General features: G+C 43.6%; 1 protein-coding gene across 1 annotated transcript; it reads left to right on the top strand.

The window, feature by feature from the left end:
• Window positions 1-922: 922 nt before the first annotated feature.
• vax2 (ventral anterior homeobox 2) lies at window positions 923-24040 on the top strand. Its single transcript, XM_085759036.1, has 3 exons — window positions 923-1240; window positions 5283-5470; window positions 22463-24040. The coding sequence occupies exons 1-3, from the start codon at window positions 1006-1008 to the stop codon at window positions 22952-22954; spliced, it is 915 nt and encodes a 304-aa protein (XP_085615162.1). The 5' UTR covers window positions 923-1005; the 3' UTR covers window positions 22955-24040.
• The last annotated feature ends 1362 nt before the right edge of the window (window positions 24041-25402 follow it).

The following is a 25402-nucleotide window of genomic DNA, read 5'->3' as shown; positions in this document are numbered from 1 at the left end:
TGCACCGTGTCGCCACAAATATTATCCACACGCCAACATCTCTCATCTGTCAGTGCGCGGGCAGCGGCAGCGTGACGTTTCAGCTGCAAAGCAACAAAATATATATATAAAGAGCCGGTGAAAGAGCTGAGACTGTGGCCGTTTCCCCCCCAACCTCTCTCCTCCACTTCCTTAGCTACAGTTCCCCCCTCCTGAAGGAAGGGTCTCTCTCCTGCACACAGACAGACAGACAGACAGCAGACCACCGACCCTAACCCTTATGTGGCCAGCTCACCTCCACCTCCACCTCCACCGGCACCGACAACATGCAGCCACGGATCCGCAGGGGCAGTCGATGTGAGCGGGGCTGAAGTAACAACAGGCTGCAGCGCTGGACCAAACCTGAAGAAACTTTGCTGCTACCTGTGTGTGTAAGGGAGAGAGAGTGTGTGTGTGTGTGTGTTTTCCTCTGTAGTGTGTGTGTGAGTGTGTATTTGTGTGTGGCACCTCCCCGCTCCTCCTTAGATCCAGTTGCCCCTCTTCTCGTGCCTTGCAGGCTGCACCATGCATTTCTCCTCCTCCTGCTGCTCCTCCTGGCCGCTGCACTGAGCACCGAGCACCGCAGCAGCAGCAGCCCGAGGTCGAGCCTCCGACTCCCCGCTGCCTCGGCTTGGACTCGGACTGCGGACCAGCGTCATGCCGCCACACCTGAAGAAGCACAACCCGGTGCCGGTGCTGCAGCTGGACCGTGTGGCTCCTCTGTAACTGGATCTACTCTTTTTTCTTTCTTTTTTTTGGCTTTGCTTTCCTGTTTTTATTTTATTTTTTTATTTTATTATCATTTGGAGTGAGATGAGGGCATGATCTCCTCCTCGTCTCAGGAGAACACACTCGCAAAGAGGAGAAGAAAGTAAAGAGAGAAAGAAGTGTGAGCAGCAGAGACAGAAGGAGCAGAAGAAGGAGAAGAAGGAAGAGGAGGAGGAGGAGGCACTAGATCTTCTCACTTGACTCTGACTTCACTTGTAGATGTTCGACCAGGCCACGACCATGGGCGATGGGAGCCACCGCTGTGGACCCAACCCGCTGTGTCCGGACCGGATGGACTCCAAGTGCCGCGCCGAGATCGGGAGCCGGTCCCCGGTGCAGAGCTCCACCGACACCCCGGGGACCTCCGCCTCCACGCCGACCTCCTCCAGCGAAGACGGACACGACAAACTTTTGGGAGTGGACCCTGACTACTGCCGGAGGATATTAGTGAGGGGTAAGTGGATCCAAAACAAAACAAAACAAAACAAAAACACGGATTTATTCTATAAGTCTATAGCTGTCAGACTGAGAGTCCTCCAGGAAACTGAGGAATAATAAAAAAGAAAGAAAACACTGAAGACACTGCTGCTGTCTGTCAGTCAGAGAATAAACATGAATGATCATATTATATGTGTAATAGGCTACACACAGGAAAAAAGTCTAACTCTGATATTATTTGTTGCTTCTCCCATTGAAAAAACTAATTATTAAATACAAACAAGTCTATAAAAATATAAAAATGTGACTGAAGCTGCAGGACATAAGACTGTAGCTGGTGCAGGGAGGACTCTGCTGTGGTAACAATAGGCTACTTTCACTTCCGTGATACCTCCAGTGACTGTATCACATGTAAATAATGATAATTCAGAATCAAATTATTGTTATAATAATAATATATATATATATTGATGCATAAACTTTAACTCACTCGGCCTTTGTGTGGTGGTATAAACCTTTTGTTCATGGGAAAATATATAAGAAACACACGAGTCAGATTAGTATTCAGATGAATTTAAAAGAAGCCTCTTAATGTTTTACTTCCGTGTCTTTGTGTATTTTGTGTATTCCTCTGTGACACATCTGTTTTTATACAATCAGACTAGAGAAAGTGAAGAAAACAAAGGAAACTGCTGTGATCAGGTGAAACTCAGCCCTGTGGCCTTTAACAACAATAGAAGCACATACATAGAAACACTTCAGCTCCCGTGGACGTATGTGTGTGTATGTTTATGGATGTATAAGTGTGTGTTTATGTGTGTATGTTAAAGTTTACACGTCAGAAGCTGATTGCCTTTGTGTGCTAACGTTATGCTAATGAGTCTGCCTGGAATAATATTTAATTCAGCGTTAGAGCTACACTGAGTGTCCACGCCCTCCTGCAGGAGGTCAGCAGCCTCCACAGGACACAGACTTTAAATACATTAAAATAAAATATAATAAAATAAAGAAAATTCAGATAAACTCTTTTCGGTCTGCAAACGCTCTAATAATAAAATTACAACAATCTGTTGTCATTTAGTTTTGATTTATATTCTGGAGTCGTGTTGTATTTGTTGAAAAGGCCTGAGGCTGTTGTTAGTTTTTATTTATATTTGCAGGGTAAATTATAGAAAACTTAACTACACAGTAAATAATGTTATTTATATGTTAAAGGGAAATCAAAATCATGTATACAGGGCTTTATATCTGCATTCAGGGCATTTATATTTATTATTTCAGAGCGTAAACTCTTTCCAAAAAATCTAGAAAATACACTTAAAATAGAGGATTGTTTTGTTTTGGACATTGAGTAGTTTTATTATTTACTATTTTACAGTGTATATAGCCTATATATAGATATATAGATATTTATATCCAGTGGTTAAAATTAACCTCCATTTAAAACTCTAATTAAGAGAAGAGACAAAACTTAAATTACAGCTTGTGTTTCCGTACAGGTTTTTTGTGTTATTTTGTTTTGCAGTGGTGTGTAATAGTATGGTGTGTAGTGCTGTGATCACTATCAATATATCGGCCGATCAGTTCTCGGTTATAGGCGGATTGCTGCTGCTGCTGCTGCTGCTGCTGCTGCTGCTGCTGCTGTGGATATTATGGTTGTTTCCTTGGTTGCTGTTGTTGTTGTTTTCTTCTAATCTGCTACTAAACATTTAGCTGAGCTTTGGCCCGCGTAACAGGAGCAGCACGTTAAGTTTAAGAGAAGTTTTCTTTTTCTTTTTCTTTTTTAATATAGTGACGAGTCGTTTTGAATAGTGCAGCTTGAGCCAACGAGGGAAAGTGAAACAAGTGCAACATGGAGGAAATATAGACGAGGATGATGTTTGAAAAATGAAATAAACAGAGTAATAAAAATCTAAAAGAAGCTGCTCAGTGAGATTTTACTTGTGATTTTAGCAGCTGCAGGAATGCGAATAAAAATGTATTTACTGTTTAGCCAGTTATCGAATATACAGTATATCCTTTATTAGATTCAGCCACAGTTCGGTTTGTCGTTGTGGTGGTGACACTGGTCCGTGGTGTCCGGTCTGAGGAGGGGGCGGCCTGCAGGAGGACAGGGAAGAGCGGGACCGGGGGTTTCTCTGGTCCAGACCGAGCCACGGTGCTCATGCTTCAGGCCCCGCAGTGTGAGCCTGAGCCGAGTGTGTGTGGATGCTGCTCGGGTTTTTCCGCAGAGAGAGAGGCAGAGGCCGGGGTCACGGAGAGGTCAGCAGGTCTGCGTGCACATGCAGCCCCCGGCTCCCTCGTCTCTCTGTGCAAATGTTCTCATCGCGATTTGAGCTGCTGCACGTTGTTGTTGTTTCTCCTTATTTATTTATTTTCTCTCTTCACAACCACAGTGTGCGCGTATTGTTTGCATTTTACGCACACGCAGCCACGAAGCTGTGCGTAAAAGAAAGATGGAGATCTGTGTGTCTCTCTCAGCCATGTTTCATGTGGGCGAAACTAAACGCTGTGATCGAAATATGTGTTTAGTAAAGAAGAGGAGGGCGCGCAGGAAGAAGAGCTGACGAATCACTACCTCCATTTAATTCCTCCGCGGTTTAATTTAGTCCCTTATCCGCTCTTTATAATAAATCTGTAATTCAGCGTTTCAATACGACGCCTTTAAAATAGCAGTTAAACCAACACTTTCTCGACTTTACTACAATATAAATAACAGTAATAATAGGCTATTTATTCCCTCTGTCGTTGCAGATAGCCGGTGGCTCCTCTATAGAAACTCTATGGATGATTGGTTCAATCACTATTGTGTCATATTTAATTCAGGTCTCTCCATATTTTATTTCATTGCATATTTTATGACTGTAAAACCCCCGGACAAAGAGGAGATCTTGTCTGACCGCGGATGTGATAAATAGGAACAAATATCCTCAGCTGCAGTGATATAACGATTTTATTATGCGAAGTAAAAAATAAAACGTCGAAATATGTCGTTTGTAGCGAAATTTGAGTGAAAATAAATGTATTCATGTGTGTAGCATGTGCATTTATTTTAATAGCCTGGGTCGTATATCCTCAGGGTTTAATGCCTTACAAATATTTTAATATGCTGTTTAGGCCTATAGTTACAACTTTTTTGATATGTTGTTCTTTTTCCTCTATTATTTGAATTAGTTTAGATTTTTCGGACAGTCTTTGAATGCAGCACCGGGGGAAAATATAATGGAAGCAGCCAGTTTTGGACAGATAGACTTAGATTAACTTCAACAAACATCTGAAATAGAAAATAAAGAAAGAAAATAAATGAATTCACAACAATAGTAAACATGACATGAATAGCTAACCCGAATAAAAACAATAAAGGAACAATAAGTGCACACACTGGACCAGTAAAAGAAACCCGTCAGAGTTTCAGATAAAGTCCTCCAGTGTGTTTTTACTATCTATCTATTTTCATCCATCAGGAAAACAAGTCGTTTCCTACCCGTCACCTCACCTGTGTGTGTTTTAAACGCACGTAACTCGAGCCTGCGTGTGTCTGAGCTGCAAACATAAACACAAGTAGTTCGTAGTAATTTTCATTTAGCCCAATATCACTGAATGGATTAAAGAGCATGAATGAGCAGCCACACCGCTACTAATTCAACCACATTAGAGGGAAGTGGCTGCAGTTTCCACCACAGTCGTTGTGTGTGTGCAGCCTGGGTCTGAGAGGAAGTAGCTCAGGGCCTGTGTCACAGAGAGAGCACAGGCTGCAATTAACAACCATTGTGTTAAAAATACACCACATGTATGTATGCAGTTTGTTTACCTCCATTTTCACCCCTAAGAGCATTATCCTATAGCGCTGCTCATGAATATTCATCAGCCTCATAGAGAGGTGTGTTATAGTAAACTGGGCCTCATGCACAAGTGTTTCCATTAGATGCCTCTTTATTCTCCTGTACATCGCAGGCTACGTGTCTAATGTGAGTGACGCACTGACGTCGTAAACGTAAACTGACGCTTCCGTGTTTCTTCTGTGTTTTTTATTTTTATTTTTTCGGTTTTCCGGACAGACGCTAAAGGCACCATCCGGGAGATCGTCCTGCCCAAAGGCCTCGACTTGGACCGGCCCAAGCGCACGCGGACCTCCTTCACGGCCGAGCAGCTGTACCGGCTCGAGCTCGAGTTCCAGCGGTGCCAGTACGTCGTGGGCCGCGAGCGCACGGAGCTCGCGCGGCAGCTGAATCTCTCAGAAACACAGGTAAGAGCTGGGAGAAAGGGGGGAAATTGGTGGGTATTGGCAGAATACAAAATAAAAAAACGTAAATAAACCAAGAGGAAACAAAAATATCATTTAAATACACTATAAAACACTGACAGTCGTGCACGGTTTTAGCCGGCCTGTAGCTGCCGTTAGGTCTATCTCAGCTGAGCTGGATCTGTTTGTAAACAAGTGTTTAAAATCAACTTTAGCCTTGGTCGCAGGTGTCTCTGATTGGCCGCCTCAGCCAATCAGAGAGGAGGAGGCCGCCCCGCCCAAACAGGAACCACCCAGGGCTAAATACAGGGGAGCTAACAAATGTTTACAGCCCAACAACACAAGCTCGTTTGGTTTTAATAAGATGGAGAAATAGTAGCCTAAAATAAACCCCGGGGGTTTGTGGGAACTCGTCGATATGGGCCTGAAGTCAGAGCTGGCCCAAGGCATAAGCGAACTAAGCACCTGCTTGGGGCCCATGACCATTGGGGGGCCCCCGAAGGGCAAGTAACTTTTTAAAATTGTAGTGCGTAACTTCTGTCGACCCTTGGAGAAACTTTGCGTAATTAATTACAAAAAGCTTTAATTGTTGTTACATTTCAAATTGTTGTTACACTTTGCTGTTGCAAAACCAAAAATTTTAAAGAGCAGATGATGTGTTTACAGTAAATGCTGTTGGTTTATTTTGTTACTTTTAGTCGACCTATAGGTGACATTCAGTATCTCAGTACTATATCAATTTAAATACTAAATGTAAATCAACGGCAGGCTGCACTTTTAGTTGAATTTGGTGCCATTTGAGAATAAAAACCATAGATGGGTAAAAACCTGCCAGGATATGATGATTCATAACGACAGATTAATAGAGGGCACCAAAATAAAGATTTTGCTTAGGGCCCCATGGAGGCTTGGGCCGGCCCTGCCTGAAGTGAACATAAAGCTGCTGCGCCAGCCGAGGTTCAGTATGGCGGAGGCCGGAGCTACATGTGCACAATTATTCTGGGCGTGTAGCCTATACGTCAGATTGATTGACCACGTGACGTTGGTGCGTCTTTTTAATATAAAAACAAGTTCTGCCCACGTCCGTGTAACATCGCTGCATTATTAAAACACAAAGCATGAACTACAATCCACCATAACTCTCTTCAACGGAGTCTTCATATGTGCACAAGCTAGGCTACTCAGTGCGTCCACAACTTTTTTTTAATCGTCAAATAATATTATTAGTAGTAATTATAATAATATTAATCTCGTTCTTTTATCGCAGCAGGTTGTTTTTGTGATGCAAAAAAAGAAAAGGAGGCCCATGCAGTTCCGCGTGCTGCTCTCTCGCTCCTCGACCCCGCGCGCTTCATTCAAATCGTGCAGTGGCGCCACGAGCCCACCCCTCTGAGTTTGTCATGGGCGTCACCATCACTTCCACTTACTGTCGCGTTTAAAGGCCTCCTATAGGTTATAGCCGCCTATAGCCTGTCTCGACTGAAAGTTATGTAGCAATAAAACAATAATATAGCCTAATGGTAATAATCAAAAAGAAAACATTTATTTAACAGCCAAATATCAGGGAAACACTTTTTGAAAGCTATTTGTGTATAAATATAATTTATTTATTACAGAACTGTTGTGTGTGTGGTTTTAGAGACTTTCAAAGCAAAGTTTTATCACATTGTATTGAGCTCAGGCCTCTGGAGGAGCGAGATGTCCTCATGTGTTACGTCAGTGTGTGTTGTCAAGAGTTACCACTTACTTGCACCGTGTAACGGCAGCTATCAGGAGTTTTTACACCCCCCCCCCCCCCCCAGTGTAAAAACCCATAAAAATTGAAATAATGATGCTTTAACGTATTTAAATGTGAAGAGTAAGTCTGTGTAAATAAGCAGCAGGAGGTTTGTGTCCGGGCCTTTTGTGCGCTGCAGAGTTTGTGTTAAAACACTTGTTGCAGGAAGTAAAAGACACACAGGCAGGAATTTACGCAGCAGCATCGGTGTGAAACCAGCAGACACACACACACACACACACACACACACACACACACACACACACACACACACACACACACACACACACGAACCTACTCAAACATAAAGGTGATGGGATAGTGTGTGTGAGTGTGTTTGAGGAGCACAGAGCAGCCACTGTGTCCCTCATTAGTGCTGACACTAGGGGTGTTAATGGGGAGGGTCCCAGCTTCCTGCTGCTGCTGAGGGGCCGCTGTGCAGCCGAGGACTGGCTGAATAATAAAGAATTAAAAAAAAAAAAAAAAAAACGTCGGACCTTAAAGTGAGGACAAAATGTAAATAATAAAAGTCTCCTCGTTGGTAATGGCGTCAAATATTAACGCCTAATGCGCAGGAATTTCATTTACGGCCGCGTCGCAGCTTTTAAGCGAAATCGAAAGGCTTTTAGTTCACATTAGTGTGTTTTTTTTCTTTCATTACTTTTATTTTCTTCTCCTGTTTTTCTTCTCCTATCTATCTATCTATCTATCTATCTATCTATCTATCTATCTATCTATCTATCTATCTATCTATCTATCTATAATGTTTTTTTTTATTTCTGATTTCCCTCCTTCAGGCCCTTTGAGGCTGTTTTCCAGGTTGTTTCTCCTCGTTTTTATTTTTTATTTTTATATAGGCCTGTAGCCATAGCAGCCTATAGGCCTATAATAGCCCCCCCCCCCCCCCTTTTTTTTTTCTTGAAAGCACTAAAACAACAAAAACAAGAAGCCTCAACTTACATCTACCTTTTTCATAGTATTTGTGTTTTAGTGAAATTCAGATAGGCTATATGTCGACTGGAATAAAACTGTTTAATTGTGAAAATGTATTTCGCTAAATCAGAGTTTTTGTTTTTTTCTCCACGTTGAAGTTGAATAAAAGCGATAAAGGAACTTTTCGTCAAAACAACTTTTGATTTCAGGAAAAATTCTTTAAGGTAAAAGAAATTGTGTCGAAATAAAAGTATTTTTTAAAGCCTTTACCTTTTACATGAAGGTGACAGTGACTAATTACATGGGAGGTTCGATCGTTAAGTGTTTTTTAACCATGTTTGGGGATTTGGTCATTGACCCATAGTGTAACTCCAATTAGTTTGGTCAGGTATTCAAACGGATCACGCAATGAGCCCGCACACACTGGAAACACACACTCACATTCATACACACAGGTGCGCCGGCACGCGTAAAAATACCTATAGAGATTTATAGAAACTGCAAAGAAATAATGTTAAAATCAAATAAAAATCAAATTTTCTGTAATTAAAACGATTATTAGCGACATTATTGATATGTTCGATTGGACTCGTACTGGATCAGACATAAAACAGGAGTAAATCATGGCCTCTAAGACGAATTTCTGGTGGTTTTGGTGCATGTTGGTTGAGTTTTGGTTTTGACCTGTGCAAAAACGGCAACAGTGAATAAAGGACAGATGGAAGTAAATATGAGAGAAGTAAATAATATATCCAGATGAAAAAGCGTGTAAACGTGTTTATTTTTTATTTTCGTGAACCTAAATCCGCACAATGTGTCTCAATTCTTCTGTTTCGTCCTCAAATACTTTATAAACTCTCAGTTCTTGTTCAGATATAACATCAGCCAAACGAAAGTAATATTTAAAATCCTGTTATTGTGCTCTTTGTGTGATACAACCCAGAACAACTCCCATTCTGATGCTTGAGAGGATAAAACGCGTCCGCACACACTTTCTTTTCTCGTCTCCCTGCAGCCGTAGTATCGCGAGATTTGACTATAGATCGCTACCCCCGTAGTCACGCCGCTGTAACGCGTTACCGAGTAATCAGTTACCAGCTCGGAGCTCTCGCTTCATCCCGGCAGGTGGCTCCCCGCTACAGGCTGAAGGCACAGCAACACACACACACACACACACACACACACACACACACACACACACACACACACACACACACACACACACACACACACACACGGAGCTGCAACATGAAAGCCTCGTGTTTCATTCACCTTTATGGTCAGTGTGTGGTCAGACTGTGGAGGAGTGATAGAGGCTGCAGCTCTTATTGTGAAGGTATGTTGCTGTGGTTGTTGTGGTTGTTGTTGTTGTTGTGCATGTGGAGGAGGAGGTGTGGTGCGTTTACTGCTCAGTGGAAACGTAGTTTTTTACATTCACACATGTGGAAGTCTGTTGTGCAGCTGATTTTTAATGGAAATACATTTGTTTTTCACATCTCAGACTTTACAACTCTCTAGTTTTGGAGGCTGTTTCTTGTATTTTCTTAAGCATGAACTTCAAAATGTTCAGTTTCAAGTTATTTTTGGCAACTTTCCCCCGCCAACATCTCTTCCCATTGCTCCCAGTGTGGTGCTGCTGGCTCTGTAGTGGGTGCAGGAGTCAGGAGATCCCAGTGTGGTCGTTTTATTAAGCTGCTCGTCCACTCAGTCCTCCTGAGTTCAGTGCAACTACGTGACGTTACGTTACCCAGTCGCCACCATTGTATCAGTCCATTGTTGTTTGCAGCCCTTCCATGGAGAAGCTATGGATTTAATGGTCTCTGCGCTGCGTTAAACTGGTTTAATCCTGCAGCAAATGGAGGAGGCAGCTCAGTGATGGAGTCATGTTTAATCTTTAATGTAAAGCTGCGGCTGAACAACGCACACATGTGGCACAAAGTGTTTGCATCTTGTTTTTTTTTCTTCCTTTTGCTGTCACACTTGTTCCTGTGACACAGAGAAACAGGATTTCTCGGTCAGACATGCTGCTGCACCTGAGCAGAGACGTGATTCATGACATTTCTTCTATAATGTCACAAACGTCCGTGCCCTTTCAAAAGAAAACCCCCAAAAATAATCACAGTCAGTCGACCAGGACAGGTGTTAAAGTTCTTAGACAAAGAGGAGAGGAAACCCTGGAGACAAAGAGTGGGATTGGATGACAGGTTTTTATTTTATTTATTTATTTACCTGCTGGTGAAGAGGCTTAAATGCACATTTCTTTACCTACAGAGTGAGTGCAGAGGTCATTTATCTTATAGAGGCTTTTATTGTGAAAGAGACAAGAGGACTAGTTTGGAAAAAGTGACTTAAACGACTTCAAATGTTAATAAAATATGAGCTGCAGGTTTTTCCTACTAGATGGAGCGTGGTTCAGTCTACACACACACACACACACACACACACACACACACTAAGACTAACAGTGTGTATTAACCTGTGTGTGTGTGTGTGTGTTTCTCTCACTGACCTCCAGTTTTAACATGCATGATCACAGGTTTGTTCTCCCAACGCTGATGCATGTGTGTGTGCGTGTGTGTGTGCACTTGTACAGAGCTGAAGTCCAGCAGTGAAAGCATTCAACAGGCACACACGCACACACATACACACACAACACACACACATACACACACACAGACACAGTTCAGCAGCTCCATCTCGTCTTTGAAGGCGTCGTCCGGTCCGGATTGTTTTTGCAACATGAGCTCAGGTTCAAATCAGTGAATGAATGAAATCGTCGTTCTGACTCTCCCGTGTCTCTAACGTGTAACAGAAGCGTTCGGATGTGAAGTGTAACAGCCAGTTGCTGTTTTAGCCTGCGGAGACTTTCTTTTTTTTGGGTTAATGTACTCACACACTTGATGCGATCTGAAACCACCTCCCCTCCATAACGTGAACCAGCCGACCTCCGACAGGTCTCCGAGTCGTCTGAGATCAGCGTCAGCCTCCCTCTCATCTCCTGCCTGCTGTCTTTTCTCTCCGTCCGACCGTTGCTTGATAGCAAACGGCCTCGGGCGGGGTTTTTTAGCAGAAGCTGTGAAAACCTTCACGTGATGCTTCTCACTGCTGTCTTGGATTTTCTTAACTTTATTTTTTTTTACATGTATATTTTTCTGCTCGTGGCTTTCTCCTGGTTTTCAGGCAGTGTATTGTGGGTGGAGGTGGAGGTGGAGGTCAGGTGCTGCCCTACACACACCTGCACCTCCACCACCCTGACAATAAATAAATAAAACAACAGAGACCAGCTCTGTAAACGCTCTGACCTTTACCTGACCTCTTGTGAAACTAGGTAAATCTAAATTCCCTGTTAAGAAGCGACTTGTGCAACTGCTTCTGAACGACATCTATGAGTATTTGTGCAGGAACACGACGCGAGGCCAGTGTGGCTGTTTAACCATCATCGTCGATGTGTTGGAGGTTGGTTTTACTGGATTTTGGTTCATTGATACGAGGAGAAAAGAGAAAGTTTGTTTCCCCGTCAGACGACCAGTTGTGTTCATGTGCGGTGGCGTTGCTGCTGCTGCTGCTGCTGCTGCTGCTGCTGCTGCTGCTGCTGCTGCTGCTGCTGCTGCTGCTGCTGCTGCTGCACAGTGAACGTCCTTGTTGTGTGCATTGTTCTCCATGATGGCCCAGACAGACGGTGTCTGGCCACTTGTCTGGGGCGTGGAGGACCCGGCCATGACGTGTAGCCATGCAGATGTAGCGGAGAGGCGGCCGCACAGAGCGCCGATTGTCTGGACGCTCTGAATGGAGACGGAGATAGGAAGAGGACAGACGGACGGACGGACGGAGGGACGGAGGGAGGGAGGGAGGGAGGGAGGGAGGGAGGGAGGGAGGACACTCTGTGGTTTGTGCTTTTCACTTTAAAAGTTTGTGTACTTCTTTGGGGCTGCTGCAGAGAAACCAACTCCCTCCTCGTCGCTCTGCGGTGACCTACAGCCAGAGCATCGTCTCCACACGACGACCACGACAACGCCGCTGACGACCGTCGCTCTGGTCGGAGCTGCAACCCGCCAGGCGCTGATTATCTAATCAACTGATTAGATAATCAAAAGAACATAATAGCAATTAAGTCTCTGTTGCCGTTGGCCTTAATCACTTTCTCAGATTGAATTGACTTGTTTCATCAGCTCCTGGCAGAGTCAAGTGTGTGTGTATGTGTGTATATGTGTGTGTCTGTGTGTGTGTGTGTGTGTGTGTGTGTGTGTGTGTGTAGTGATGTGAAGCCAAGGATGGTGTAATTTTCCAAACATATGGAGGAGCATGTAATCCTCCAACTGATGTGGAGGCAGGAAAATCAGTCAAATTGGACACAAGAGGTTTTTACTTTTCCTCACCATCTCTCTCTCTCTCTCTCTGGCGAGGCGTCAGAACGGTCTCCAGAGGTCAAAGGTCGTCTCTGCTGCAGCCACTTTGTGTCATTTGCCAGGGAAATGTGTAATGCAATTAAAGTGGTGGATTACCTGTGCGGGAGCTTAATACACACACCTGCCAGTGGAGCGGCGGCGCTGAGTCGTCACCGTGTGTCCTCACACCGACACCGACGACGACACTGGTTTTCATTTAGAGAGAAGATCCACAGGTGATGATGCGTTCACTGCTGCAGCTGGAGGTCGGGCTTCTTGGCTTCAGCTTTGATTCCCTTTCTCTCCCAAAACTTTCTGTGAATTAGGTTTTGAGTTTGTTTGGCACTTTCTTTATTTCTTTTTCTTTTTTACCCAACATGCATCTGTCATCACAAACAAAACCCAGCTCCAAGTTTGACTTCTCTTTTCTTCATAATCGCTCACAGTGTTATTATTGTACAAAAACATGGCTGTTTCCCACAAAATGTTGTTTAACTCTTCACACACACACACACACACACACACACACACACACACACACACACACACTAGAACTATAATGAAGTCTATTTAGATGTAAATTGATTTTATTATAATAGTTTTTTTTCTAAAAAAGCTTGTTGCGTTTTCATTGAAAATCTGAAAACATCAATAATTTACTCTTTAAAAAGAAATTCTTTAAAAATAATAATCATGATAATTTATAATTTATGGCTGACAGACAGAAAAGAAAGAAAGAGAGAGAGTGAATACCTCCAATCAAAATGAATCAAAACATCAACAGATCTATTTTATTTGCTGCTGCATGGCGGAGAAGCTATTCATATTTTATCAGTTATTCGAGGGCTTTTGTTTGTTTGTGGTATTTTATTTTTGTAAATATCTTCTTTTTTTCAATTTGAGGAAAAAAAAAGAAAAGTTTGCCAGTGTATGATTAGATCCTTTAGTTTAGGTCATCTCAAGTTGTTTTTGCAGTTTAACCTGTTAACTCTCATATAGTATATCACAACATATTATAAACTCATTATATAAAAAGACATGATGGTGTTAAAGGAAGCAGGAAATAAAAGTAGTCAGTTCTGCAATACAGTAGAAAATATTTTCAGCTTCCATCATTGTTGAAAATGTAAATCAAAATATTTTACACACAGCTTTCTGTTTTTTTTTATTTTATTTTTTTTATGAACAGATGCTTGTATTACAGCATGTTTGTGGCCTAGCAAACATTTACAGTTCGTGACACAAGTCATCTATTAGAAAAGGGACACACATAGCCTAAGTGTATGAACTCACAGACACACACAAGGAGGATTTTTGAACATCATTTTCTGCTTCCTGCGTTTTTTTCCAGCCACGACAGCGAAATGAAAAAATGATTCTTCTCTGTTGGTTGGCTCAGAGTTTTGAGCGTCATGTGTCCGTGGTAACGAGCCCACACCAGACGTTTTGTGCTGCAGGTGATCGGAGAGACTGCGGGGTGACATGCAAGAAAAGTCATGGACCACATTCAAACCCCTGCTGCTGCTTTTTTCTTCTTTTTCTTTCTTTCGTTTTTCTTTTTGACGATTGGGTGCAGCTCATCTCTGACGTTACAGTGTGTGTGAAGGGAGGTGGGGGCTCCGACCTGAACCTGGAGGGGTTCCCCTGAGTGGATGGATGGATGGATGGATGGAGAGGGAGGGGCGGAGGAGAGTGATGGAGAAAGAGGTGGGCCTCACCACCACAGACCCAAGTGCTTTTGCACTAAGGAGGATTAGGCCGCCATATCTACCAGCGATTCTATAAGATGGAGTTAACCCGTAGCTGAACCTGCTGGACATGTGCTGCAGCGATCGACGACCAGATCAGGTTTATTCAGGAGGGACGGGGACGGGGGCGGGGCATGGGAGGTGGAGGATGTGGTTTCCAGGTTTAGGGGTCAGGTGGTGGCGGTGATGCTGAGCTACGCACTTTGAAGCAGGGGTGTCAAACGTGTGGCCCGCGGGCGGAAAACCGGCCCGCCAGAGGTTGCAGTCCGGCCCACGGGAGTGTGAAAATTACATATGAGACAGAAGTTGTTGAAATATTGTTGAAATGCTCATATTTTTCTCAATAAATTCCAAGTTGTTCCTTATGTTTTGTAAACGGAAAGTTCATTAACTGTAAACATCTTGGGCTACTTTACTTCTTAACACAAAAAACAAAGGGAAGAATTTAGAGTTCTTGTTTTTTTTATCGGTTATTGTGTTATTATTTTATTGGCCCGGCCCACTTTATATCAAATTGTGTTGTTTGTGGCACCTGAACTAAAATAAGTTTGACACCCCTGCTTTAAAGTGTGTGAGGAGGAAGAGGAGGATGTGACTGAGCTGAAGGAGGAGGGTGAGATGGGTACAGACAGGAAGTTCACCATGTCCTTTCATATTAAGAGTCTGATTCAACAGATTTTCAACTTTTATGTTGTTAAATAGCTGAAGAAATCTCATATTTATATCCATATAGACATTTAGTTGCGTGTCTAAATAACCTTGAGTAGTGCAGAAAGTTATAATCAGACGTGGCGTTGCTTCGTCAAAGTGCCGTTCGTCGTTTTAATTGATGCTGGTATCGTTACTCCAACGTGCAGCAGCTGTAATAAAAGCCTGATGTGTTGATCCATCACACACAGTTGAATAAGTCATTGATTCAGCTTGTTTCTCTTTGCTTTCTTTAATAATGGAGTCTCCACTGGTGCGTCACAGCCCCCCACCCCTTTACTTGCTTGCATCATATAGTTGAGTATCCACTGGGCCGTTGCGTACAGTTTTAACGGTCGCTGGTCCGCCTGGTACACCATATCCACCGCGGGGGAAAAAAAGAGGTTTTTTTTTCGCTGTGCGTATCACATGCCTGGGATCAGGGGGTCTGAGCGGGGTCACGGCGGGATCACGGCGGTGCAGGAGGGGTCATGGAAAGTGTGAAAGACAGTCACCAAGCGTCCTTCTTAAAGACTTTAGAGTCACAATCCTGCATTTCACTTTGCATTATGGGAATTATACAGGAGAGAGTTCAGATGTGTGTGTTAATGCTTTCCATTTAGTTCAGCTTTAAGGTGATTAAAACACAGAGATAAAGACGCAACCGAGGAGAAACACTGAAGAATAAAAGAGAGAATTAGAGAGAAAAACATTTAAATGAACTGAAAACGTCTTTTGTTTACGTTTTCTCCTGTTTCAGAGGACGCAGTTTGAGCTATTGATCACACATCTATGTATGTATGTATGTATGGATGGATGTATGGCCCAGTGGATCTGTACATTGTGGGTCTTGATCTGGCTTAACCTTTCTACCTCTAGCCCAGTTCGCCAAACCGCTCCGCTCGCAGCTGTGGTGTGTGTGTGTGTGTGTGTGTGTGTGGATTCGCAGCGCCGGCCTCTGATTGGCTGACCTCTGCCCGACTGGCCTGTGCATTCATGCATGTCGGCCCGATCATCTCTCCCTGACCTTGAATTTACCCCACCCTGCCTATATTTACCCTCCATCCTGTCATTTTCATCCACAACTACCTTGTGTTTTCGTCTGGTGCAGTGATGTCACACCTCTGTCTGTTTGTCTGGGTGGGTGAGTGGGAGGGAGGTGGGGGTCTTTAACATGTAAACCAATGAGAGAGAGAAGTTAATTCAGTTCATAGTAGTTAGTTATAGATTTTTAATCATAATTACATAATATATTCTAAATTTCTTTTTTGTATATATGCACATATTTTAAGTTTAAAGTTATGTTGATGCATTAAATATATGTATTGACATGTAGTTTATATGTATGAATCTATTTTTTCCATTTAGCACGAGAAGACAATTCCTTGACAGTATATTTTCTACTAATATGTCTCTTCTTCGGATCTGTGAGATGATAGATGAAGAGAAAGAGAAAGAAATATTAAAAATATAAAAACATAATATTTAAGACACTGTTAACATGTAGGATTTAACTAAATCTGCCGAAAATGATAAATCTGGTTATGTTCATTTTTTTTTTTGTGCTGTTCATGTATCTAAACGCCTGAGCTCTAATTTAGCCAAGTTCAACCAGTTGTGTTTCCATCCACAGCTGAAAATAGAAATGTACTATTTAGTTCTGTTACATCCGATGAATGTTTTTTTTTTTAGTAAAACACTTTCCACTTTTTAAACCTGCACTTTTTTAACATTTACACTCTCAGTTAAAGCCGAGTGGTTCGAGGCTACAGGACTTTTATAGAGACATAACGAATACATTGATCGTTTAAATGACTGTGACGACACTCTAAGATTCACTGTTTATATCGACCCGATGGACTTTTAACCTGAAAAACACACTACGGATATTAATTTACTTATATATATATATATTATATTATATATATTTACTTCCTGTTTCCTCCCTCCCTCTCTCCCTCCCCTCGCTGGCTTTGCCCTCCTCACCTCCGTCCTAACCTCCTCACCCGGGTTCAAACTCACGCCACGTCCTTGCTGCCCCATGAGTTCAGTGCAGTGCAGTGCAGCGGGACGGGACGGGACGGGGCGGGCGGGGTCCGGAGGGCGCGGCCCGGGGGGAAATGCAGGTCACGGCGGATCTAGATCTCCGTTGGTAATCTCTGCCCCAGCTCTGAACCCTGGATCCCATTAAAAAGGATTTACATCCAATAGTGTAGATGTACCAAAGGCAGCTTTGCTTTCTTCTCTTCCCATCATTTTCCCCCCTCTAATAAAATCCCTGTAAAACACCAGCCAAAACCTCCCCCCACCCTCACCCTCTCACCCTCTCACCCTCTCACTCCCTCACCCCTCACCCCCCCCACTCAACGATTGATAGGACGACTGGGATGTGAACACGAGACCGGGCCACACCCTCGCTGTGGAGGATGGAGGCGGCCGATTGGTCGGGAGCCGGGACTTGTAGTGAAAGCCTTTTATGGGATGTGGCTGTTTTAGCAGGTGGTGGCACATGAGTAAAACACGGAGGAGCGGCCGTGTGTGAGCTAACGAGGAGGAAATATAGAGGGAGGAGGAGGAGGAGGAGCGTCTCCATCCCTCCTCCTCCTCCTCCTCCTCCTCCTCCTCTCATCTCCATCTCCACTATCCCTCCCTGTGTGCCTCCTCTGGGTCTTTGCAGTAAGACTTGCTGGCGTCACTATTCCTCTCTGAGCTGTGGGATCCTCTCCGATCCCATTATTCGTGTCATGGTCAGTAGCTGAAACTATGATCTCACTCGCCCTAGCTGCCCGTTGAGCCCGCCTTTACGCCGCGGTGATACTGTGGTTAACACCGCTCACTCCCTCGCTCGCTCGCTCGGCCTGCGATTACTTCCACACAATCGAGCTGCATGGCTGCGTTCGGCCTGTAACCTGTGCCACCCAATTAGGAGAGCCACCTGTCACGCTGACTCAGGTGTTTTTTGGAAGATGAAAGCCGAGCGGTGCCGGCTGCAGGAAGGCCGGACCTGCAGTATGAAGGCAGAACGAGACAGGACGCCCTTCATACGGTGGCCCTGAAGGCTCAACTCACTGCAACTTTTAGAAAAACACATGTAAAAACACAAACATGCAGCCAAACAGAAGAGTTCCCGGGGAAACAAAACAGTGACGGACCCGGCTGATGTGTGATAAGAAAACATCTGTACAATGTTTCACAGTTACAGAAGATATCGTCAATAATATCTGACTGGTATTGATGTCAGGTCCGTCACTTGTCAAATTGATGAAGCTGTTTTCTGAATTCACAGTGTGTCTTTGCATGTGTTTTCTTAAATCGCAGTGCTTTGAGCGCACAGGGCCACCGTACTTTCAACCCTAAACCTTATTACTTTGAGTTTATGCCATCACTTAACCAAACTTTATCCGTCCTACTCAGAAACTTTGCATTTTTATTTTGTAGAATTGTCCTATAGTCTATCAATATAGAAATATAAAACTACTTATTAACAATCCAAAGTTAAAAACCCTTAAACTCGCTTCATCAATCAAAAAAAGTTTCACAGTCCTGATATAAACAGATGTTACCAGACTTTTCAAAAACTGACACATCGTATTAAAAAAAAAACAAAGTTGCCATCTTCAGCAACTTGACTCATACTGTTTGTGGCTGGTGCCAGGCTTCAAGCTTTATAAATAAAGGCCCAACATGCATTTAATTTGAAATACAGGAGGACTGTTACTGTATTTTTATCTAATTATGCCTGAATCCAGTTTATCTTTCTAGTTAAGTCTAGTGATAAATATATTTACTATAATCATAATGTAATTGACAAATTCAGTGTAGACTTTTAAAACTATACAAAGTGCTTGTAATGCTGGGTGGATGTGGAGATGACAGTGTGAAGTAAAAACTCTCCTCACTGTATCCAGTTTTAATAATGATCAGACCAACCAATCAGAAATAAATAACTTTGATTATATGATTGCATCATAATTATGATACTCATACTTCATACTGAACACCACTGATGCCCATTGACGGTCATGGGTCTCATGATGAATGTGGTCGTTTTTGTGTCGTCTTGTTGTGCAACAAACGAATGATTATGAAAGTTTCTAATGAACCTTCAGCGGCTCTCGGCCTCTCCGCTGTTACAGGAGTTTCCCTTTAAGTCTCCGGCTGCCAATCCCCACTTATCAGGGATTAGATCAGTGGATTTCTGCGAAAACTGTGATGGAACAAGTCTCTCGTGTGTAAATAACTTTCAGTGCTGAGGAGAAACTTTACGAAACAGGATGAGTGGAAAAAATTTGGAGATAAACCAGCTGATGGTGCAACACCTCCACCTGTCTACTTTGTGCTTTATGAGATTTTATTTGTTGTTTTATGAGATGGAATTTATTAATATAAAGTCTGGATGTGTTTATTATTACCACGCTTTCATCAAAACAACAATACATCTCCTTTTATCTCTATCTTTAACTTTATCTATGAGAAGCTGAACGACAAGAACGAAGGAATCCTCTGAGGAATCACAGAAATGTCAAACAATTAGTCAATCAACAGGAAAATCAATCAGCAGTGACTTTGTTCTCTCTCTTTCTGTGTTGCATCGTTATATAAATTGAACACATTCAAACAGTTTTTCAATTGCAATGATTATTTTTTTCTCTATTTGCCGACCGGTTTTGTCCAAAGGAATTGTCAATTAATTGAAAACAGAATTGTTGGATGAATCGATCATAGAAAACTGTAAATAGTTCATTCAATTACATGAATCTGTTGATTATATCTTAACGACGCTTAAAAGAAACGCTGCTCCACATGTATCTGCAGATGAATGGCAACTAAATACTGTAAAATTTAAAATAAGAGTATAAAAGAGCCTTAAAACCAGCCTTGTTTGGTCTAGATCAGTGTTTCTCAACCAGTAATTTCAAGGGGTCCTACTTAAAACGATAAAATACAATTTTCCTCAGTTACGGACATTTATCATTTTACTAAACTAGTGAGTGGAGCCATCGTTACTGCCTTAAAGGGACAACGAGGAGTTTTGGAAAAGCGAAGCGTTTCCAGCATTTCCGCCACCACTAATAATGACAAAATAACGATGGCGGAAGACAGAACGATATATTTATCGAAAATGGGCCCATTAACAAGTGTGGGTAGCGGAAATTCATCCACATTAACGTGAGACTTTTTTATAACCAAATAGAAACTCCTCGTTGTCCCTTTAAACTGCAGAAGCTAAGCTAATTGGCATTTTTCACAATCCAATATGTTTTCATGGGAAATTTGTCTCATAATAAGAAGCCACATTTTGATGGTTTTGATTCACTCTGGGTTGTCTTTTTAAATTCACTGCATTATGCAATTACTTCAAACTCGACACTTCCTTGTGTGTGTGTCAGTGGACAGTTGCTATTAGCTTCTTAATCAGGCTTTTATTGTGAAATATTGCACAGGAAGACGGTGTAAAACTCACTAACATGCAATGTTCAGTGTGCAGCGACTTTTTAAATTGCATGTTTGCCTTCAGAACCGTTGATAAATATGCAGTGATACGAATAAAAAGGCTATTTCTAGTTCTGCCGAATTGGTTTGGGCCCTCAGTGGTTGCTAAAAGATTGAGAACCACTGGTGTAGATGATGAGTGGCTCCTCACCTGACGGCTCCTGGCGACTGTGGAGAAACTCTTAACTGCAACAAAACAGAGAGTGTTATATTTTTTTGCATCGTTAGACTTGGACAGGATCACAGGGAGTCCCCGGCGCTCGCAGGCCTCGCACCGTGGAGAGAAACGCCGCTCGCTGTAACTCGGTCAGGATCCGATACATTTTTCATGTGTGTGATTCCAACAGGAGGAGGCATCTTTCTCTCTCTCTGTTTCTCCGTGCAGCGATCTGCCGTGACCTCGCCGTGCCCTCCAATCAACACCGCGCGCAGCCCCAACTCATCCACACGCTATACATTAAAGCCACGCTGAGCCCCCATCAATTAAACATGGCGGACAAGGACAGGCAGAGTTCACCGCGCTTTCCTCAATCTGCTGCTGCTGCTGTTGTTGTGAGGTGGCGTGATGTGCTCCCGCGGCGAAACTCTGACGATCGCTGCCGTGAGAGAGGACGAGGCCGATTACCAGCTGTTTTATTAGTGATAAACTTTCACTTCCTGTTTCGAAATCAGTGCAAACGAGCTCCTTTTTCCCCACTTCTGCAGCCGCCTTGTTCTTCTTTTTCTTCTGTTTCCTGTGTGTAACCGAGCTGATGCTCCCCCTCTGCTCTATAAGCTCCAGTATCGCCGCCCGCAAACTCTCCCATATGTGCAATTGTGGCCTGTTAGAGCTGTGAAGTGTGAGAGAAGAGAGTGCACACACCGAGTGCGACTGTGATCAAATGTGCAGAGAGAGAGAGAGAGAAAAGAGAGTTGATCCAATGGCTGGTGGGTGGGGGGAGAGTACAGTATCTCCACTTGTTCTGCACGGATTTATGCGTGTATGACCGGTTTATTGCGATGAAGATGTTGCGTGTTCCTCCGCCGCGCGAAACCAGTCAGCGCGCAGAACATGCTCGGTGGTGGATGTGCATCAGGAAGCAGCAACACACGGCTCGGCCCACGGCGCTCGCTCGGCTTCACGAGGTCGCAGGAGGTTGAACCAACTGATCTTTGGGGCGTTGATCGTGAGTTAGGTTGAAGTTTTATCTGCACAACTCATGACTTCAAAACCAACAAATCTGACTCGGATTCAGAGGCTAAAATGATTCAGTTGTTGCATTTTTCTTTTGGGACATTTGTGTTCACATGGCGGTCCAAAGTTGCGTGAACCAACTGTTCTGTCTGATGAAGCGCCAGATGTGGAGACACTCACATTAAAACATTCAGGAGCAGAATCTATAGTGTGCTAACTCTATTTCTCAATTTTTTCTATTCATTCTCCTTGTTTGTCCAGCACCTAATTTTAATTGTTTTGAGGACGTGCGTTCCCTTAATGAACCAACTGTTCTCTCACTGGTCGGAAATCTTTCCCGCAAAGAGGAGGAGGTTACCCGCGAAAGAACAAGAAAACACTAAACGGAGGTCTCATGATTGGGCCTTAAAATAAAAACCCGTCCCAGTACCTGAACCGTGGTTGAAGTCTGGATATGAGCCCGATCAGAGTCAGTTGTATATATTGTCGACCTGAAACCAGCGCGTCCGGTCGATCTAATCCTTGGAACAGCAGCAGCGTGTCGTGTGTTGTGTTGGTTGTTGAGTCGATTACATTCTTACTGCAAACAAACCGCTCTGCAGGGCTCGAATGGAGGCGAACCGAGGCCGCCCCCGCTCGTTTTATCCTGCATCCGAGTGCGATTCCTGTGTTTACATCTGTGCAAATGAACTAATCTTTGGGATTAAACGGTCTTTAGAATTAAGATCGACCTCCTCTCGAGCCGTGTGACGTGTCGGTCGGATGGTAACGTGTCTCTTCCTGGTTGTGTCGTTGCAGGTGAAGGTCTGGTTCCAGAACCGCCGGACCAAGCAGAAGAAGGACACCACCAAAGATTCGGACAAACGCTCCTCCTCCACATCCGAGTCCTTGGCCACCTGCAACATCCTGCGTCTCCTGGAGCAGGGCCGCCTCCTCGCCGGCCCCGCCCCGCCGCCCAACCCCCTCCTCGGCCCCCCGCCTCACAACGGCTCCCTGCTGAGCAGCCCGGGCGGCGGCTCCTCCACCTCGCCCGGCGTCAGCAGCAGCACGCCGCCCAGCTCCCTGACGGGGGCGGCGTTCGGGCTGTCGCTGCCGTCGCTGGGGCCGACCCCGCCCTCACCGCGGCTGGGCGTGCCCCCGCCCCACTCCCTGTGCTTCTCCATGCCGCTGCTGGGGGGCGCTCACCACGAACTGACGTCCGCCTACGGCTGCGGCTCCTCGGCCTTCGAGCCGTACATGCGTCTGGACAGGAAAGAGGCCGACATGGGAGGAAAGAAGACAGTTTCTTAAGGCAGGTGTCCGTCTCTGAGGACGCTACGGGGGGACGTGGGGGGGGCGGCGGCGGCGGCGGGAGGGGGGGCTTGTCTTTGTAAGAGCTTTCCTCCCCCGGACGCTCACCCTGCCGCCTGTTTGACACTCGAGCGGCCGCAGACGGACGGGGGCGAAAAAAGAAGAAGCAATCACCCCGGATCATGAGAAATGTGAAAAAGGAAGAGACCCGGTTGCTTTCTCTCCTCGCGGCACCATTTTGTGCCACAGCACTGTTTGGCACGCTGCCACAAAATGGTGAAAAGGACACGATGTGACGGAGACACTCCCACATTAAAAAAAAAAACTAAACAAAAAACAAAATAAGAAAAGAAAAGAAAAAAAAACACTTGTGAATTTTTTTTTTTTTTTTTTTGCAAAGCTGCCGTGTGTGTGTATGTGACAGACAGATGTTTTTATCACCACTCTCTTCGCAGTGGTTTTTAAGTGACTCTTGATTTTTTTTGTCCAGTGAGTTTGTACGTGTGGTTTTTTCTTCTCTCTATACAGGCCTTCATCTACTGTTCAGGAAAAACAACAACAAAAAAAACAAAAGAAAAACAAAAAACTTGACATGGCTAGTTCAGACTGAATCAGCGTCTGGATGAGGAGGAGAGTGGTATTTCACAGAGAGCAGTTTGTACACATTTCTATTCAAGGGGCCATGTTGGATTTTAGTTGATGTGCTATCACAATATGGAAGAAACACTGAAAAAAAAAAGAAAAAGAAGAATCGTAGCATTTTAATATCAGTCTGTTTGGTGTCCTGCAGTAGTTCTTTTTGTAAATTCTTTATTTGATGTGTTTGTTTATTGAAATAATTCTGTGGTAGGATCTGGAGAGGAAATCACATATCTAGATCCAATAGTTTAATATAAAAAGAAGAAGAAGAGAAGTGTTGTTGTTGTGTGTGCGGCCGCTCAGACTCTGCCAAAGCATTTAAGGTTCGGAGGGTGAAACATCAGCGAATGACTTTTGATCCCCCTTAGATTCACAGATGTCACCGTTTCCTTTTGGAGTAAAAGTCTTTTTTCTTTTTTTCTTTTTTTTTTCTTCCACCGTGTAGTAGATGAAAGTTTCCAGACACAAGTTTTTTATTTTCACTGGATCAAATCTGTGTCGACAGGAGACGAGGGAGAGCTGCCATCATTAGTCGATCAATCGATCAGTTGATCTAATTGAAGCAAACGTACAAAAACACTCAGAACACTGCAAAAACTCAATCTTTCCAAGAATGTCTTGTCAAAATGTCTAATTTCTAGTCAAAACAAATCTTTCTCCACTTAAAATAAGACTCATCGCCTAAAAATTTACTTGTTTTTAGATAATTTTCACTTATTTCAAACACATTTTCACTTTGTGCTCGTAATAAGAAAGAAAAACTTGCTCCGCTATCAGATTTTTCTACTTATTTCAAGTGAAAATATACTTGAAAGAAGTAAAAAGTGTCTAAAAACAAGCTACTTTTTAATGTGGTGAGTCTTATTTTAAGTATACTGAGATTTGTTTTGACTAGAAATGACATTTTGACTAGAAATAAGACCAATATTCTTGGTAAGATTTTGAGTTTTTGCAGTGAAATGCTGTTTTTCCATTCAACACAACACACAACAGCAGCTATCACACACACACACACACACACATGCACACCTATACATCTATATTTTATATATTAGGTCATATCCATAATTCAAATAAACCTCAGTATCTCTTCCAGAGGAGGCGTCTTCTTCTGTAGGATGCAATAAGCTCCAGCATCGTGTGAGATGTTGAGAGTTAATGCTCGTTTATTTTATTTTTCTTTCCGTTTATATTTCGTGTTTGCTTCATGTTTCTTGTTTAGATTTTTTTTTTTTCATTGGCTTTTGCCCCCCCCCCTCACCTCTCCCACCCCTCTCGCCCCCTACTGTTGCTCTTCACCTTGGCCCATCTATAACAGACAGATTCCTCTGCTTGCCCCCTCCCTCATTGAAAAGCACTTTATGTTTACAGGTTTTTATACATCTTCCTTTCACTCCTCTTTTTGTGTGCTTTTGAAGCCATTTCATTTATACCCCACGGAAAGACCTCCATAATTTTAGAAAATCATCCGTTTATCGTTTTTATTCGGAGAGAAAACTAAAGTTGTTTCCTCACGAACTGCAGTTTCTCCTTCAGCCGCATTTAAAACATTTTTTTTTCATAACTGATGGATTTGACCTCGCCCTGACCTCTGGCTCTGATTCTATAAACGTGCTATGTTAATGCAGGGCTGCAGCCGCGAGGAAGAGGACGACGAGGACGTCTGCGGTGTTTTTTCCCTCTCGGGGCCCATACGTCCAGAACTCACCTGTGTGTTTCCTCGCCGTTTGCCCTCAATCTGCGGGAGTCAGACGAGTTATCGCCCTCTCTCTAAACAACTTCACTCTGTCGTTTCTTCGCTGCGTCTCA

The sequence above is a fragment of the Trachurus japonicus genome, chromosome 18, assembly GCF_045865225.1.
Source record: "Trachurus japonicus isolate A0001 chromosome 18, Traja_1.0".
NCBI lineage: Eukaryota > Metazoa > Chordata > Actinopteri > Carangiformes > Carangidae > Trachurus > Trachurus japonicus.
The sequence above is the reverse complement of the archived record's forward strand: the minus strand, read 5'-3'. Positions and strand labels throughout refer to the sequence as shown.